Below are 17,626 nucleotides of genomic sequence, written 5' to 3' on the forward strand. Positions count from 1 at the left end.
AGCGGGTGCTTACCCACGACTGCTCATGAATTCATGAACGCACAAGGGGGTTCACGCGAACATTTTCACACTTAGTTTGCAAAGCTTATATTTAGCACCGAAATACTAAGAGAGCTTGCTGTACGAAACCAGGTCTGAATAGGCCACCTTCACATATGATGTGTGCTCATTTGACTGTATTCTGTGTGTTCTGCCTGACTGTTCAAAACTTTATCTATCAGGATGACTCAGGAAAAATAATTCAAGTTGCTTTCCCTTTTACATTTTGTTCAATGGAGTATTTTCCATGTTTTAAAGCACTTAGAGGAGTTGCTGACGTCAGGAAAAGCAGCAATGGCAAATATTTAATCTCCCATCAGGAAAGGATTATGGAACCAGAAAGCAGGTTAGTTTTTTCATGCATTTTCTACCTGATAAGCCTTGTGACTGATGCCATATACTAATGGGTTTGCTCTCATCCGTACATAAAGGTAAGTGTAACTTATCCACTTTACTGCTTCCTCGACATTTGTCACTGTTCCGAGAGCAATCTGCAAGTAGGAAGAAATAAAATTAAATTTACATGTTAAGAGATGAGATTGATATAAAGGCAACCATAAATTCTATGAGCAGGAAATGAGGAATGTTATAATGAAATATTCCCAAGCTGACAAATTAAGGGGCTTCATTTAAAAAAAATTTAAAAAATACACCAAGATTTATTTCACTATTTTTTTATTTGCAGTACACTTGGAAAACCAGATTATGCATTTCAACATTACTGTGATGCTTTATGGAAAATGTTTGCTCAAGTGTCCTGGGCATCAACAGGTTGCATCCAGTTTTTATCCTTCACTCACAGAAGGCTTTTTACTTTCATGGAGAAATTCATGAAGAGAAGAGAGAAGGCAATTTCTTCTGATTCTCATTTCCCTCTATGGCCTCCCATCATGCAAATGTGCTAAAGGAAGCTGGAAAACTCACTGGTACAATACGGGAGGTTATAATCTTGCTTTCTGTATATTGGTCTGGGTTTAGAAGTTCTATTCCATAAACAGTAGGAGCTTCAATTCATGGGAGCAGAGTTCTACTCACCAAATGATCCCTTTCAAATGAAACTTTGGATCCTACTGCATCCCACCATCATTTTGGGTGTTAACATTTTTGTACAATTCCAAGTGGGGAACACTCTTCTATTTAGTCATATGTATTTAAGTGGGAATGCATGTCAAGGTTAACACATACATACACAAACACCGAAGTGATGCCACAGAATTTGTGTACAATTTTCTTTTAAAAAATACATTTAAATTATTTTACAGCTATATCCTCCTTTCTCTTGAACTGCACATCTAGCTAAAGGGGCTGTTTTTAAAAGGGCAATGGCAGAATGGAAACTACCACGATAAGACAATGACCTGTCACCCCATATAGCTAGAATATATTGTAATATGGACTCTGCAAGATGACTCATACAACACAAATGCTGAAATGTGATTGAGATGTATAGATAGGCCCTAAATGCACACAATGTCATCAAACTATATTAAGTGCTATGTAAAAACCAGCACCAAAACTACACCCATTTATTTGGCCAATTCCAAAGCACCAGATTATATGGAATCACTGTAAAAAAAAAAAAAAGTTCATAAAATAAATTCTGAAATTCCACACTTTCATTGATGTTCACTTAGAAATTAGCCTCACTGATTTATATGGAAACTAGTTCCGAGCAAGTGAATTTATAATGGCAAACCTTGCATCTCCAACAAAGCACATTTACTTGAAAATAAGTACTACCAACTCATTCCCCAAGGGTCTAACCATCGTAATCCAATTCCCCTCTCCAAAATTATCCTATAAAACATTTCCATTTGTTCTAAAACCCCAAGCTTCTATCTTATCATAAACAAAGCCTTCTCCCAACCGAGCCCCACAACCTGTGTCAGGATGACATGAAGCTGTTTAAAGTATCTTTAATACAAAATTCTCCAACTGCATTAATAGCACCAGATTTTGTTTGAGCCAAATTGTATCTCTCTGCTATCATGGATATTTAAAGTCAAATAAAGGTTATTTTGATATCTGAATGGGGCCGCATAAAGGTTAAAAATGCAGATCTACACTAAATGAGTGCATCTCCATCCAAACGAGAGGAAAAAAGGTACTAAGCCACAGGCATATCACACAATTTGTTACCTAAACTAATGTACGCATTTGATTTCTGCCCATGATTCAGTGAAGTACTTGCTTGTTCTATTTTGAAAGAGGAGTGAAGGCATTTCATCCTATTACACAACAACATTATTGCTCCAGGAAATGTTAAGTTTTGGACTATTGAAACTATAACACTCCTTTCAGAAAAGGTAACAATGTGCTCCTTCTCAACATGTTCTCCCCCTGGCCTGCTATGATAGCGATATTGGCCTTGCAAAAATTTACCCCTCTGAACCAAAATGCTGCTTTTAAAAATAGATAGCAAACAGGCAAATATGCAAAATAGCCCTAAAAAAAATCCTCACTGTGGAGTTGCACTCGTTAAACATCAACAGGGCTACTACAGAACGAATGGATTAAAGGCTGCAGCCATGAAGATGTTAAACTCTTTAATGTTATTATTATAGCCCTTATTGAACACAGATGGTGCTGCAGAACATAAACTACTTTTGAAGATTTGCTGCCACCTTGTGTCCCCTTCAGTGCCCTGTCGTCTTTTCTTTTTATAGAGAAAAAGGAAAGCTGAGCTGAAACCATCTATTTTGTGCCACTGCTGCTTTTTAAACACCTCCCATTTCAAGGGGGCACAGAAAAATATAGTGAAAGTATCATCTATCTTTTTTGTTCAGGTCATGTGCAAAGGCCCCAGGGAACTGTGGACACACAGACCTTGGAAGCCCCAGAACTCCCGGGATACAAGGGAGCAGAGAAACCCATTATCCTTGCATGATCACACCTGGGGCAGGTTCCAGACATGAGCTGCCACTTAGGCAAAATCTCTTTGCATACTGTACTCTCCAATCTATTTCCTCAGCCGGCACATTCGGACCTCTGCCATCAGTCAGGAATCCATGCGCCACGGGGGGCAGAGGAGGGCCGGCTGCACCCCCACTTCTCAGGAAGAACATAATGGCAAGGGGGACACAAATCTGCCCCTTTCCATTGGCCAAGGAATGGACAATTACAGGAGTTTGCTTCCCGACACCTTGCCCAAAGAACACTCTGCTCCAATGTCCAATTGCCCTCGAGCTGTAGAAGGGCAAGAGAACAAGGACCACCAATTGGTACCCAAGGAAGGCCACCAGAAAGGAAACTGGATTTAAATGGCTGTAGTTCACCATATACTCTAGGCGTTTGGCCAAAAAGGCTCAAGAGTGGTTTACAACAATCTGTTCCGACTTTGTTTTGGCCTTGAAGAAGAACTGATCTCAACCTTTCCTCTCCACCTTCTGCCCCTTATGTGTCTTGTTCTCTTTGTTTGTAAGCCTGGGCCTGTTCCTTTCCTCTTTTTGAAAACTCATGAGAACGGCTTTGGGACAGAACAATTGTCTGAAGTGGCATAAAAATATAGTAAATAGATAGATGGATATGTAGAAAAGAGGGGCTCTCCCTAGACTCCAGTTCCAAGTATGAAAGCTGCCATAGGCATTGCCATACAAGTACAGCTTCCCCTCTCCCCGAATCTTGGAAGATATCTCTGAGCTGTGCCCTATGGCAGAACCTTAAAAAAAAATCATTTCGGAGGTGTTGGTATACAGGACTTGGACACAGAGAGAAACACTTCATTTTGTGCATGTGTTTGGTAGCTTGGCAAACATGCAAATTTTGACACTCAACATCGCCACCCCACCCACAAGAAAATGAGTTCTAAGACAGGGCTTGGAAATGCTTTTGATTTCTGTGAATGATTCATAACTACATAACAAAGAACATTTTATCATAACAGTTTAGTTGGTTTATTTTCTCCAGAAACTTGTCTCCTAAAAAAAAAAAGCAAAAAAGCATTGTATTGCCTGCTTGATAAGGAAAACCTAAAGTAGCAGGTAGAATTCTGCATTGTTTTTTCTCTTTGCAAAGCTGAATTGATTTTGTTTGTAGGTAGGCAGGCAAAGAAGTAACTGTTCACTGTTATTTACAAGAAAAGAAGGCAGGTGCATAGCTCTGTTTGAACCAACATATGCCAGAGTAGATAACAAAACAACTGCTATGTCCAACTGCCATTAAAAACTGTACACATAGATTAGCTCATTTTCAGAAACATAGACTATAATCAGTTAAAATCACTAGGAATGCTATTCCTAGAGAAAATAATTATTCATTTATTACGTTTATAATTCTATTATTTAAAAAAACGATCCGAGAGATTGTAATGTGGATTAGTTTTGTTTCCATGCCCTTTTCCCTCTCAAACCAACCATACTTGTGCAGATCATCAGTAAATGTACATCATTACAAATGACCTTGTCCAAGATAAGCGTAGAGGACACTGTAATGAAAGGAAGATCTACACAGAAAGATGTAAAACACTTTTAATGAACTATATCCCTGCACAAAAGTTACTGGGTAGCTGAAGTATTGAACACTTTAATTAAATCAAAATTTGCAAGGGGGGAAATCTGGTGTGTGCAGAAGATAGAACATTTGCCTTTGAACTGGCACAGCATGAATTCTTTTCTCAAGTGCTTCAACAGCATAGTCATGCCAGATTGCTTGTTTTGGAACTGCTACTATATTCTGAATGGCCATCTATTTGCCACAACACCCACCCCACACCCCCAACAGCTCAATATTTTATGTCCTGCCTGAGCAACCTTCAATTTACTTGTTATTTTTAAAGCAACATTTCTGAACTTATTTGCCATACTGAACAGTGGGAGACATGCTTCATAGTACAGTGGTACCTCGGGTTAAGTACTTAATTCGTCCCGGAGGTCTGTTCTTAACCTGAAACTGTTCTTAACCTGAAGCACCACTTTAGCTAATGGGGCCTCCTGCTGCCGCCACGCTGCTGGAGCACAATTTCTTTTCTCATCCTGAAGCAAAGTTCTTAACCTGAAGCACTATTTCTGGGTTAGCGGAGTCTGTAACCTGAAGCGTATGTAACCCGAGGTACCACTGTATTTTAAGTCCTTAACAAAAGCACTATTTCAGATACTTCCAGAGGCCTGTTCCTCTCCCCTTTTTTCTCTCTCTATATATTACCCCATCATGTCACAGACCATGCTACATACATCTTGGCATCAATCCTGAGCGCTGTGCATACTGATACTTCCCCTCACTTTTCAGAATATGTTTAAGGATGCCTGGTGTTGCACTACTGTACCGCAGCAGGCTATTTATATGAAGCCAAGGCAAGGTTCTCTCATATCCCACCTTGGAATACCCTCCCCACCCATCGCCTCCCTAGTCACACACCCTCTCTCTGGGTCATGCCCCTCATCAGCCCTGTCCTTGAACTCTGATGATGCCTTTTGCTTGTCTGCATAAAGGTCAGAGACTTGTATGTGAGCATGCATACAAACTAGCCTACTTATAAAATGTACACTCTGACACTGGCATGTGCCCCCACAAGGTTGCCCAGCAGGGAATGTGCCCCTCAGGCTGCAAAAGGTTCCCCACCTCTCTCCCTTAGAGCACCCAGCAGCTCACAATCCGCCAGATTCCCTTGCAGAGCTTAGGTGCCCAGGCCAAAGATTGAGAGGCTTCTCTAAAGTGAGGTACTGGGGGAGTGTTTTTCGGTTTGAGTTCAATCATGTGCCGCTTCTTTTGAACATTTGAAGACTCACTTTTCCAAGCTAAGTATTGGAAATATATGAGCATATCAAACAGAGAAGAGCAACTTTTGCTTGGTCTTTTAATAACATGTATCATTAGTATAATCCGTAACACCTATAAACAGCTTACTCTACTAAAGAATCTTATTTTTGAGTGTTGTTGCTTATGGAGTCAAAATGGCACCACACACACACACACACACACACGGTGTCAGAAGGCTTTGGGGAATTCCAAGGTATGCAGAACTAAAAAACATATTTAGAAAAAATCCACTATGGGAAACCACATGTTAAGAACTGAGCATGCTTAGGAGCCATGGAAGGCTGACTGACTATTCCAGGGAGGGGTTATAAAATCGAGCGGGAGGGAAGACAGAATGAAGTATTGTGGAGGAGGGTATGGCTGTCTGTCTGTCTGGAGTAAACAAACAGGAGTACTCCAGAAGGGTTGACATTTTGTTGCAGGTTCTCATTGTTCTATTTCTAGTTTTCAGGCTGTGCATGCCGTTGCTTATGCAGTCAAAATCCCTAATGTGAGCCACCAGCCATGATGTAAGAGAGAGACGTTACCAGAGATACCAACAATCTTAAATCCATCTTGATTTCTGATTAAATTTCTAAATCACAACAATTTACAGTGATTTTATCTAACTCATTTTTTCCTGGGGTTTTTTTTTTTAAACAGTGCATAGGGGTGGGCACTGTGTGTGTTAAAAAACTATTCTTATCACTCAAAAGAAAACAAACAATTTCTGCTGGGGCGTACCTGCTTATTTTGTGAACAAAGGTTCCACAAAACGATCTTTTGGGTCTCTCTATAAGAAGCAGGCTACCTGATGACGAGTGATGTCTTCCACCTGAGGTTGACCACAAATACAATGCCTGTCTGCGTATGGGACCTTCCTGTAGCAGCCATCTAAGACTGCAGTGGGCTTAACTCAGAAACGCAGCTCAGTACAGGCATTTCTTATGGAAACTGGTGAGAGTTTGGTCCGATAACTATCTCTAAAATACTCTGTTCTCAAAAGTAGATACAAAGGGGAAAATCTGGTGTTTCCAATTAGTTGGAGGTCCCTTCTGGATTCTATCCAGAAGACCCAACACCTTAGAACATTCCACATTACAACACTGTGTTGCATGTCCGACTTGCCGATCTTATTTTGAAAGCCTTTCCTTGTTTTAACCCTAAATTGGCCTATAACAACCAAGTGTCTTCCCACTGGGACTGAGAATAATGCAGCAGTTTTAATTATAAGCCACGGAAGCATGGCCTTAAACCCAGCTTAGTGCAAGTGGAAGGCAGTTACACACTTACACCCACACACCCACAGGATTTCTGATGTCCACTGACGTATGCCATTGTTCCAACTGTGGCAACCCCCACAGCCACATTAAATACCATTCTGGAGGCTTCCCAATAGCTTTCGGGAAAGTGCAGGGTATTCCAACAGGAAGAAAATGGATGCAACATCTCTTTGTGTAATTTCAACAGAATTGAACATAGAGAAGCAGGTGGTACTAATTGCTCTCTGCGTTACTTTTGCTTTTTCAAGCACCGTTAAACAGAAAAGCTGGTAACTTTATTAGGATTTCTCCTGATGACTCCAAAGCCTTTTCCCTCTGATTATAGCAAAAGCTAGTTAAGCAAGAATGGAAGATATTTATAAGATCATCTGAACTGAAAGAGATAAATGACTGAGTTACAATCAAGAGAAACGAAAGACTTTTGTAATTGGCCTGACTTACAATTGATTTTCTGTAATCAAGCAAGTACCGATCTTTCCTGGCTTGTCATGTCAGCAGGAAAAGTCATGTCCAGTGTTCCAGAGTACATAAAAAATGATGGTTTCATGGCCCTGTCAGTGCTTCACACTTTTGCTTTTCAGCATTTTCAGTTACACCAGCTGAGATGCATTGCTATTTTCACTAACATAAGTTTATTAGAAATCATTAACACACTTCAACATTGACCCTCAGTTGTCGGAAACTGGCACAGTTCCTGACCATTGAAGATTAATTTTATGCTTACTGTGCACTAGATCTTTTAAAGCATAATTAAACTTTTACGAAAACGAAATTGCATTTTGGGGTGGCCAAAGAAAAATGAGTGTTCTAACTTTCTTTCTGCCTTTTTTCTGATATGGAAGCTAGGTTGCCTCCTGTGGTCAATGTTCAAAGCAGTACGAGGCAGTACATGCATGCCCATTGTCAAAATAGAGAGCAAAACAAAGGTCAGGACCAGCAGAGCAGTTCTTCACTTGCTTGTCTCTATTGTTGCCTCAAGAATATGGCATTTTACTGGAAGATTGTGGGGGGGGGGGGATAGGAGAGTGACTACATCTGGGGACCAGGCAAAACATTTGTCTTCTCCCAGGCCTTTGGCTAATTAAAAAATCTATGGCATTTAAACCATGTGTCAGGTGGCGGCGGTGATTGCTTTTGATTGTTACTGTTGTATGTATTTTGTGTTTTTGTATTGTAAACCACCCTGTGATCCTCAGATGAAGGGTGGTATAGAAATCTAATAAATAATAACACATCTCAGAGGACAATTGGTGTATCTATCATACAAGGTAATACCAGCTTGCTAAATTTTTCAAAGAGATGTAAACATAATAAATGCCCTGTTGGTTCAGGTCAAAGGTCTATCTACTCCAGCACTCATTTTGTGGCCAACAGATGACCCTGGAAGGTCCACAAACAGGGCATGAGGACAATAACCATCTCCTTCTGTTGCTCCCCTGAGATGGGTATTACCGTATTTTTCGTCCCATAGGACGCTCCGTCCCATAGGACGCACCTAGTTTTTTTGGGGGGGAAATAAAGGAAAAAAATTTCCCCTTTATTTCCCCCCAAAAACCAGGTCGGGGAAACCGAAACAGGTTGAGGAACAGCGGGATGGCGGCGCTGCGCCTCCCTGCTGTCCCCCAAGCTTGTGGGGCTGGCCGATGACTGCCCGGCCGCGCGGGGCGCTCTGCTTCAGGGCGCCACTCGCGCCGGGCGGCAGGCTGCTATCCGCAGCCTAGACAGCCCTGCGTGACCTCCCGCAGGGTTGCCTAGGTTGCGGATGCGTTCCCGAAGCGCTGGGCGCTCTGCTTTCAGCGCGCCCGGCGCTCCGGGAAGCAGGCTGCTATCCGCAGCCTAGACAGCCCTGCGGGACCTCCCGCAGGGTTGCCTAGGCTGCGGATGCGTTCCCGAAGCCTGGAGAGCAAGAGGGGTTGGTGCGCACAGACCCCTCTCGCTCTCCAAGCTTCAGCAAAAGCCTGCATTCGCCCCATAGGACGCACCCAGATTTCCCCTTCATTTTTGGAGGGGAAAAAGTGCGTCCTATAGGGCGAAAAATACGGTAAGTCCTGCTGCTTCTGATCCTGGAGGTATTCTATAATAATCATGACTAGCAGACAGTGATGGCCTTTATCCTTTTCTTTTTTAAAAAAGGCATTTGTTCTCACCCACAATTGTTTCAGATCTGAATCAACAGGACTGTGATGGGTACCTGTGTGAATCTGCACACTATGCCAACATAATCCCGACAAATTAGAAGACTGCTACTACAGCTTCTAATATTAACTACTTCTTCTTGGCCCAAGAAACACCACTCGCAGCATTCTCATAGTCTAGGAGACTATGGGAAGGAAGCCCTCTGCAGTAGCCCAAGAAGCATAGAAGTCCACACTTGTGCTGATCCTCCCTCTTCTGGCTCTTATAACTTGACAGAAAGGCATGTGTCAGAATCCTAAAAAGAGCACAGTTTAATGTGGAGCTTGGAAAATGAACTGGCCTATCCCCTAGTCCTTCCTCGCGACCCATCAAACTTCACACAACTCACTTTTTTTGTTTTTACATTTGCATGTGCAGACTGAAATCCACTTGAGAAAGGTTTGTACTGTACAAGGAGAATAATCAGGAAAAGTATAATCCCTTCTGGTAATATGTCATTATCTCCTTTTTGGGCCAACCTCTTAGACACAACATGTTGCAGTAAGAAGAGCCATTAAATCTTCTGATGTGTTGAGCAGCTTTTAAAAGTGCTTGAGAGCTGTTAAACCAGACTTGGTCTTATTCATAAAAATGGCTAACCACATTAAAAAAACAATTCAGTATTCTTGATTTAGACTCTACAGAGCGCTGCTACATTTGCAAAATATGTTACCCAGTGTCACTACGCAAAGCCCGGAAACTATTTAGTGAAGCTGTATAATTTAGGAATATAAACAGTACTGAATTTTCTCACATTTTATTCATATTGGTTTCAAAAGGGTCGTATGTATTAGCTACGCTGAATCGCTTAAGAAAACATACCTCTGCATTCAAGTTGTCTGCCAGACTTTCAAGAAACTGGCTCTCAATGGGATTCTGCTGAGTAAGCAGGGTCAGGTAATGGCTGAGTTTGTCATGTGTTGTAATAATGACGCCTTCTCCAAATTTGTCAAACTGAGGTCGTCCAGCTCGACCAAATATCTGCATGACATCTAAAATTCCAAGGTCAACAAAGGAGCCTCTTTTTGCAGCATAGATCTGTGTTCCCTGGTTGACGAAAAGTTAATAAAAATTAACATAAACACACATGAGTCTAATCCAGATGAGCTGAAGACCAAAATTAGGCAAATACAGAAGGATTTCAGGAATGTACTTAAACTAATCCTTCCATAATCTGTGATATATTTAAATCTTTACTATCCAACTAGATTCCCAAAGGGGAGAGACAGCTTTTTCAAGCAACCCCCCCTCCAACATTACTAGATAATTAGCAGCATACCTTACCCCCACAAACCTACCCTTCCTTTTGCAAACAATGGTAAATATATGACACTTTATAGATTTTTAATGGATGATATGGAGAGAGGATATGCTCTTACCTTAATAATGACAGCATGAGCAGGAAGATTGACACCCCAAGCTAATGTAGCTGTACAAACCAAGACTTTTATATATCCACGAGAAAACAAGTTTTCCACCAAACTTCTGTCTTGCCGCAGCATTCCTGCATGATGAATACTGAATCCATCAGGAAACATTTCACGCATTTGCTTGTTTCTGGATCTTTGAACCTTTTCATGGACAAGTGAAAAAATATTTACATTAAAATACAATAATCCTGGCAATCCATGCAAAACTGCTTCCAACAACATAACCACAGATAGGATGCAAATAAACTGCTCTTCTAACCACATTAGTGGTTTGTTATTGCTGTTACTGGAAATGGATATCTTTCATACTGTTAGTTCTGTATCCCTAAACAGTAAGGTAAAAGGTAAAGGGCCCCTGGATGGTTAAGTCCAGTCAAAGGTGACCATGGGGTTGCGGTGCTCATCCTCGCTTTCAGGCCGAGGGAGCCAGCGTTTCTCCACAGTCAGCTTTCCAGGTCATGTGGCCAACATGACTAAACCACTTCTGGTGCAACAGAACACCATGACAGAAGCCAGAGTGCATGGAAATGCTGTTTTCCTTCCTGCCACAGTGGTACCTATTGATCTACTTGCACTGGTGCACTTTTGAACTGCTAGATTGGCAGAAGCTGGGACAGAGCAAAGGGAGTTCAACCCATCATGTGGATTTGAACCACTGACCTTCTGACTGGCCAGCCCAAGACGCTCAGTGGTTTAGACCAGAGCGCCACCCGCATCCCATTCCCTAAACAGTACAGGCCATGAAGGCCAAATGGTGTAAGAGACAGTAAAGCACTGTTTAAGCCAAGTCACAGGGCAACTGGATGTTTTCTACTGCAGACCGCTCCGCAAAGAATTCCACCCTCGCAGTCCAAATACACATTTTGAGACTCACTTAATTTACTTCTTAATATTTGTATGATGTTAGCGCTGCTGGAGTGGCTCATTTTAGGTCAGACTTGTTATATACCTTCATTCCTAGTAAGCTAGGAAAGTTGGATGTCATCCATAAATAATAAAGTCAAACTCAGAGCCGATTTACTGAAATCAGTGGATTTGATTTCAACGGGTCTACTCTGACAAACATTGGCTATCACCCTGTGACTTTAATTTTAATCCTGTAAACCATGTTGTGTGTCCACAGACAAAATAATAAACCAAATCAAGTTAATGGAAGTAACTCTTACAAGATCATTCTGATTCAGAGGCCTGACTTATGTCTCAGATAGCAAAATCCTGCGCAAATTAAAGGTTTTACAAAGAATATTGGGATTTCATAACATCCTTGTGGAAATGAGCTCATATTTGTGGGCCACAAACTGAGAATTTGCAATTCTTCTACAGAATTGCCAGTGTATGCTCAAAGGGGCATTCTCGGGTCTTCCTTGAGCAGCACAAGTAAAATACACAGTGTAGAGAGGCAGTTAATAGGTTTCTAAATATGCACATCTGCATATTTCAGTTGATGCATATTTTGGAACAGAGGAACGGACATACAGATAGCATCCCAAAACAAAATTGTATTATTTGCCTTCCAAAAGATTGGGTTCTCTTCAGATACTGAATAAATTTCAGTTACCAAATGATGTAGTTCATCTTCAAGAATGCTTCATGGTTAACTTCTGAAGAACTGATATATTACTAGGACACAAAACTCCTTCCTTTCCTGAGGTTGTGGGCAGTAAGAGGAAGCCCATTTTCCAGAACAAACATTTCATGTCTCCAGATTTCAAAGGCACATTAGAAAGGGATTTCTGCTGAAGACCTTAACATAGCCAACCAAACATTACGTTCAATTTACAGCCTGGGCTCAATTCCTCACTTCCTTTTCAGTAGCTTGTAAAGTATGGATGCAGGACTACAAATTACATTTGAAGGCAAAGAAGAAGAAATTGAGATTTCAAGGGTGCTCTCTCAGGATTTCCATTAAAAAACATAAAACTGGAAAGACTGCTAAAGTGGACTTTGCTTCAGTGGTAACAAAGATAAAAACATGCTCCAAATTGTTCCGCCTCCTAAATGCACACAATCTAACCAACAAAACGCATTCTGAAAAGACCTCCGAGTATAGGGAGGAATATAAATTCAATCAATCAATCAATAAAATAAATTCAATGGTTGGTAACCAAGTCCCAACCTACATATTTCAGAGTTCTTTCAAAGGAAACTGATCCTCCAGCAGTTTGAACAATGCCTATTTAGCAACCTTGATTTAATGTTGTCCACAGTGCAATAATCTCACTGGACTTTCACTATTATTGTAGATAACCTTTAGAATTAAATCACAATTAAAGACATTTCTAATTATGTTTGTTCAACCTTATGAAAACCAGGAGATTATACAAAATTACTATAATAAAAATCTGTCACAAAGTTCTGACACTAAAGCTCACCTTCTGAGGAAGTCTACCAACATACACATCCTAAACTGCCAACTTAAGTATCTCCTCAGGCCATAGAAATTTCAGGCAGTGAAAAGAAAAACGGGCATGGTTGGTGTAAGAAACAGAAAAGAAGATAATATAATGATATGGGGTTCCTCACCTTTCCTGTCTGTCCTGTCTCCTGCAGGTGCTTTCTTGCTCCTCGACATCAGCTCCCAAGAAGGACAATTGTGACATTCTAGGCAATGGCAGATCACATTGCACCATTTCCAAGGAATAGTCCCTTCCAACTCTACAATTCTATGATTCTATGAGCTAGTGTAGCAGGAGTTGTTCATTGTTTCACAGTCCAAAAACAAATGACCCAAGATGGCTCATATGATGGTAGTCTACTCCCCCCTAGTTGTTTTTCTTTAATGTTCTCATACAATCTTGCATGCAGAGAACAAAACAATGTCATAATGATGTATCTTCTCTCAAGCAGTAGCCAAGAGAGATTAATTTTACTATTGACACTTTCCCTCAAAATACCTTGCAAAGGAAAATGTGCAATCCTAGAGTGCTGTAGAGATGGTGCGTCACAGGGAAAACAGAACTCGTATATCAAAGGCAGCAACAATAACCATCTTAATGCAGAATACAATGAATATGCATACTCTACTTAGGGGTATCTAAATAATAAATACATTTTAAGCTGATGTACTTTGGATTAAGCTGCTTTTCTCAATTTACTTGAGTAGGATTAAACATATTTATCAGGTTATATCCATGCTGCCATTGCATTAGTAGAAGAGACTTTCACTCATGCAATGGGACTTTCTCTTCCTCATTTCGCCCTGTGCACTCTCAAAAATTTGTTCCAGTGGGTTGAGGGAATATCCACAGCAGATTCTTGGGGTGAATGGGGGCAGGGCTTCGGGGGGGGGGGAGGAGAAGTTGGGTAAGCCCTGCTTTGTGAACTGAAGTCTGTTCTGTTTACACAACAGCAGCATTAGATACAACCCATTGGGTGGGAGTTAGCCAATGAGTCCTGTCAGCAGACACCCTGCCCAAGGACAGCCGCTTGCACAATGTGGCTTTCCCCCTGTGCGCTCACAGTGGGGCAGCCAGGAGAACCCTCAGAGCAGAGGAAGGCATGCCAAAATGCTTGCCCTGATGGAACAACCACTTTAGTGAGATGTTGAATTCCTCCCATTATGTTATTTATTGTGGGTTATATTTAGATTAGTGGAAGGAGACCCTGAAGCATCTGCAGGAAGGAGGAGGGGAAGTGATTCCTCATTCTCCCTGAATCTCACAAACATCTGCTCAGAAGTTAGGGAAATGATGGTGGAGGGCTGCAGAGGGAAGGGCGAACCCACAAAATTCCCTGCTTCTCATAGAATCATAGAATTGTAGAGCTGGAAGGGGCACTAAGGGTCATCTAGTTCAACCCCCTGCAAAGCAAGAATCTCAACTAAAGCACCTGCTTAAAAACCTCCAAGGAAGGAGAGTCCACTACCTCCTGAGGGAGTCTGTTCCACTGTTGAACAGCTCTTACTATCAAAAGTTCATCCTGATGTTTATTCGGAATCTCCTTTCTTGTAACTCGAATCCATTGGTTGGTTCCTAGCCTCTGGAGCAGGAGAAAACAAGCTCGCTCCATCCTCCATATGACAGCCCTTTAGATATTTGAAGACGGCTATCATATCTCCTCTCCTCCTCTTCTGCTAGATCTCAAACCATTTTGTAGAGAGAACTGCAAGGATGAGTCTTATTCTACAGTGGTGCCTCGCAAGACGAAAAGAATCCATTCTGTGATTCTCTTCGTCTAGCGGTTTTTTCGTCTTGCGAAGCAAGCCCATTGACGGATTAGCACTATTAGCAGCTTATCTAATGATGATCGGATCAGCTGATAAGCGGCTTAGCGGCTTAGAAAAAGCGGGGGGGGGGGAACCAGTAGGAACTCGCAAGACATTGTTGTCTTGCGAAGCAAACCCATAGGAGATTCGTTTTGCGAAGCACTTCCAAAACGGAAAAACCTTTCGTCTAGCGGGTTTTCCGTCTTGCGAGTCATTCGTCTTGCGGGGCACCATTGTATATTTATAACCAGTATTTCCTATGGTGACTTACCTTACAGGGCAGCTACGAGGAAAAAATGAGGTGGAGTAATGTATCTCAGTTCATATAAAGTAGTTACAAAATAAGTTATAAATACGTCCTTCATAATATGCAACCAGCTGCCAATATACATGACTACAGTTAGATATCTAGTCATACTAGTAATCTATGAAATGAGTAACAGCAAATTTCATAATGCCAGCCTGAACAACTCTGTCATCCTATATGCAGATGCCATACCCATAGCAATATTAAAAGGTAAAGGTAAAGGTCCAGTCGTGACTGACTCTGGGGATGCGGCGCTCATCTCGCTTTATTGGCCGAGGGAGCCGGCGTACAGCTTCCGGGTTATGTGGCCACCATGACTAAGCTGCTTCTGGCGAACCACCATAGCAGCGCATGGAAACGCCATTTACCTTCCCACTGGAGCGGTACCTATTTATCTACTTGCACTTTGACGTGCTTTCAAACGGCTAGGTTGGCAGGAGCAGGGACCGAGCAACGGGAGCTCACCCTGTCACGGGGATTCGAACCACCGACCTTCTGATCGGCAAGTCCTAGGCTCTGTGGTTTAACCCACAGTGCCACCTGTGTTCTAATAGCAATATTAGGTGGGTTCAAAAATATGTAGTTATCTGCTTTTGAGGTGGCTATATCTTTCAAGAAAGTACATTTAAAACATTGACATCAGGAGACAGAGGCCAGCATCGTCCAGTGGATGGAACATTAGGGTTGGATCACTGATGGCAAGGTTCACAAGGCAGCCTCTGCCAGGCTCAGATGTTCAGATATTACAGAGAAAAGTGACGAAAGGGGGGGGGGGAGCTACTTGTGCTTTTGCTTTCCCATTTTTTACTGCACTTTGCAAAGCAAGATGTAAATGTCTCAGCTATAACTGAGATCTTACTAAGAAGGAGAGAGCGCAAGTCCCTGTGCTTCAGTTTTCTGTGCTTTCCCTCTTTTTCATTCAGCCTAAGATTTGTGGTCAACAAACTGGAAATGAGTTAAAATAGCTTACTCACAAGGCTGCTGTGCAGGGAAATGAGATTATAAACATCCCTTGCTAATTGAAACATTCTATGTAGAATGATAAACACAAACTGACCCCAAATAAATGGACTTCCAGGCAGGCTTACACAAGAAGTGGACAGGTGATTCTTACAGGACTATCCTACTCAGGTATACTCTGAAGTCCCACTGTGCTCACTTGGGCTCACTGCCTAGTAAGTGTATTTAGAATTGCAGTCTTAACGTACTACATTTTGATCTACTTTCCTGTAGAACAGAAGGAGTGCTGGAGGATTGCCTACATCCAGCCAGGTGCTTGTTAAATTCTTGCAAATATACAGCCAATTTAGGCACCTGACATTGTTGAAGCATAGAACTGGCACCAAAGAGACATTCATTAGTCCTCAATGGTGCTGTTTTGCAAGTTTCAGAGACAAACAGGTAATATACATAATCATTCAGTTGTTTTATACCATCAAGGCATATTTAACGGGGAAGTGTAAAAAGCAACTACACTACCTACAGGAAGGCATTATGTTATTTGGAACATCTGTTATCATTTATCACTATTGAGCATGTTTGAATACAATGGCCCAGGTTGGATGATCCTGGCTTAGTAACCAGAGATTCATAAGTGTTTTCCTCACACAAGCTGCTTTGTGTGAGCTGTGATTAAACCAGGAAGTCTTTAACCATAGTTTCCCATTTTGTCTGAACCAGCTTCAGTCTTTAAACCAACTTCAATGGTTAAGATCCTGTCTTGTTCTGATGCTGGTGAGGATAGTTTCCCTGTTCAAGCAACTTATGGTTAATTAGAGACTTCTTGGTTTGATGACCGCATAGGGAGGAATCAAGGGGCTGTGTGTGAGAGAAAGACTTCTGCAAATCTTCACTTAAGAAACCAATATATGATCATCTAAACACAGCCAATAACTGCAGAAAGTATTGACCTTGTTAAAATCATTCCATTTGTCACATTCCCCCTCTCACCAGCTTAAAGTAAGAGTAGAGGAAAGGTTACTTTCAAAATGCTGAGTGTAGAAAGTATATTGAAAAACATAATCAGAGTATAAACAAAGGTACTAATACTTGAAAAAATAAGATATTAAAAGACAGCAGCAAACCAGATTATATACTAAAAACACAATCAAATAAAAAATGTGCAACAACAAAAAATTCCACAAGGTGGCTCTCAATACTATATATATATATATGTGTGTGTGTAAATATATATATAAAAATCAAATCTCATACATTTTAGTGTTACATTAAAATGTTTCTGTTCTGAAGATAATTTTCAGTTTAAAACTGATTCAAAACTAAAATGCTGGTTTAAGGCATGTGACGTAGAAGTACATTTTTTAAAACATAGTCTTCCTCTCCGCCCCCCCCTTGCTTGGTGTGAACAGCTAACTCAAGGTTCACGTAACAGATAAGTGGTTAGAAAATAAAAACATAGCAAACCTTTATAAAGTTGCAGGTGGTACTTTATTTA

At 41.3% G+C, this 17,626-nt stretch overlaps 1 protein-coding gene across 1 annotated transcript in view; it reads right to left on the reverse strand.

Moving 5' to 3' along the window:
* Positions 1-17,626, reverse strand: part of ASCC3 (activating signal cointegrator 1 complex subunit 3) — a 234,161-nt gene that overhangs the window by 104,922 nt on the left and 111,613 nt on the right. The window contains exons 15-17 of the mRNA XM_081186537.1: positions 10,610-10,801; positions 10,053-10,277; positions 411-530 (exon numbers count right to left, since the gene is read on the reverse strand). Of these exons, the coding sequence (XP_081042663.1) occupies positions 411-530; positions 10,053-10,277; positions 10,610-10,801 (537 nt within the window). The remainder of the gene's footprint in view (positions 1-410; positions 531-10,052; positions 10,278-10,609; positions 10,802-17,626) is intronic.

The sequence above is a fragment of the Podarcis bocagei genome (genome assembly GCF_964188305.1).
Source record: "Podarcis bocagei genome assembly, chromosome: 3".
Lineage (NCBI taxonomy): Eukaryota > Metazoa > Chordata > Lepidosauria > Squamata > Lacertidae > Podarcis > Podarcis bocagei.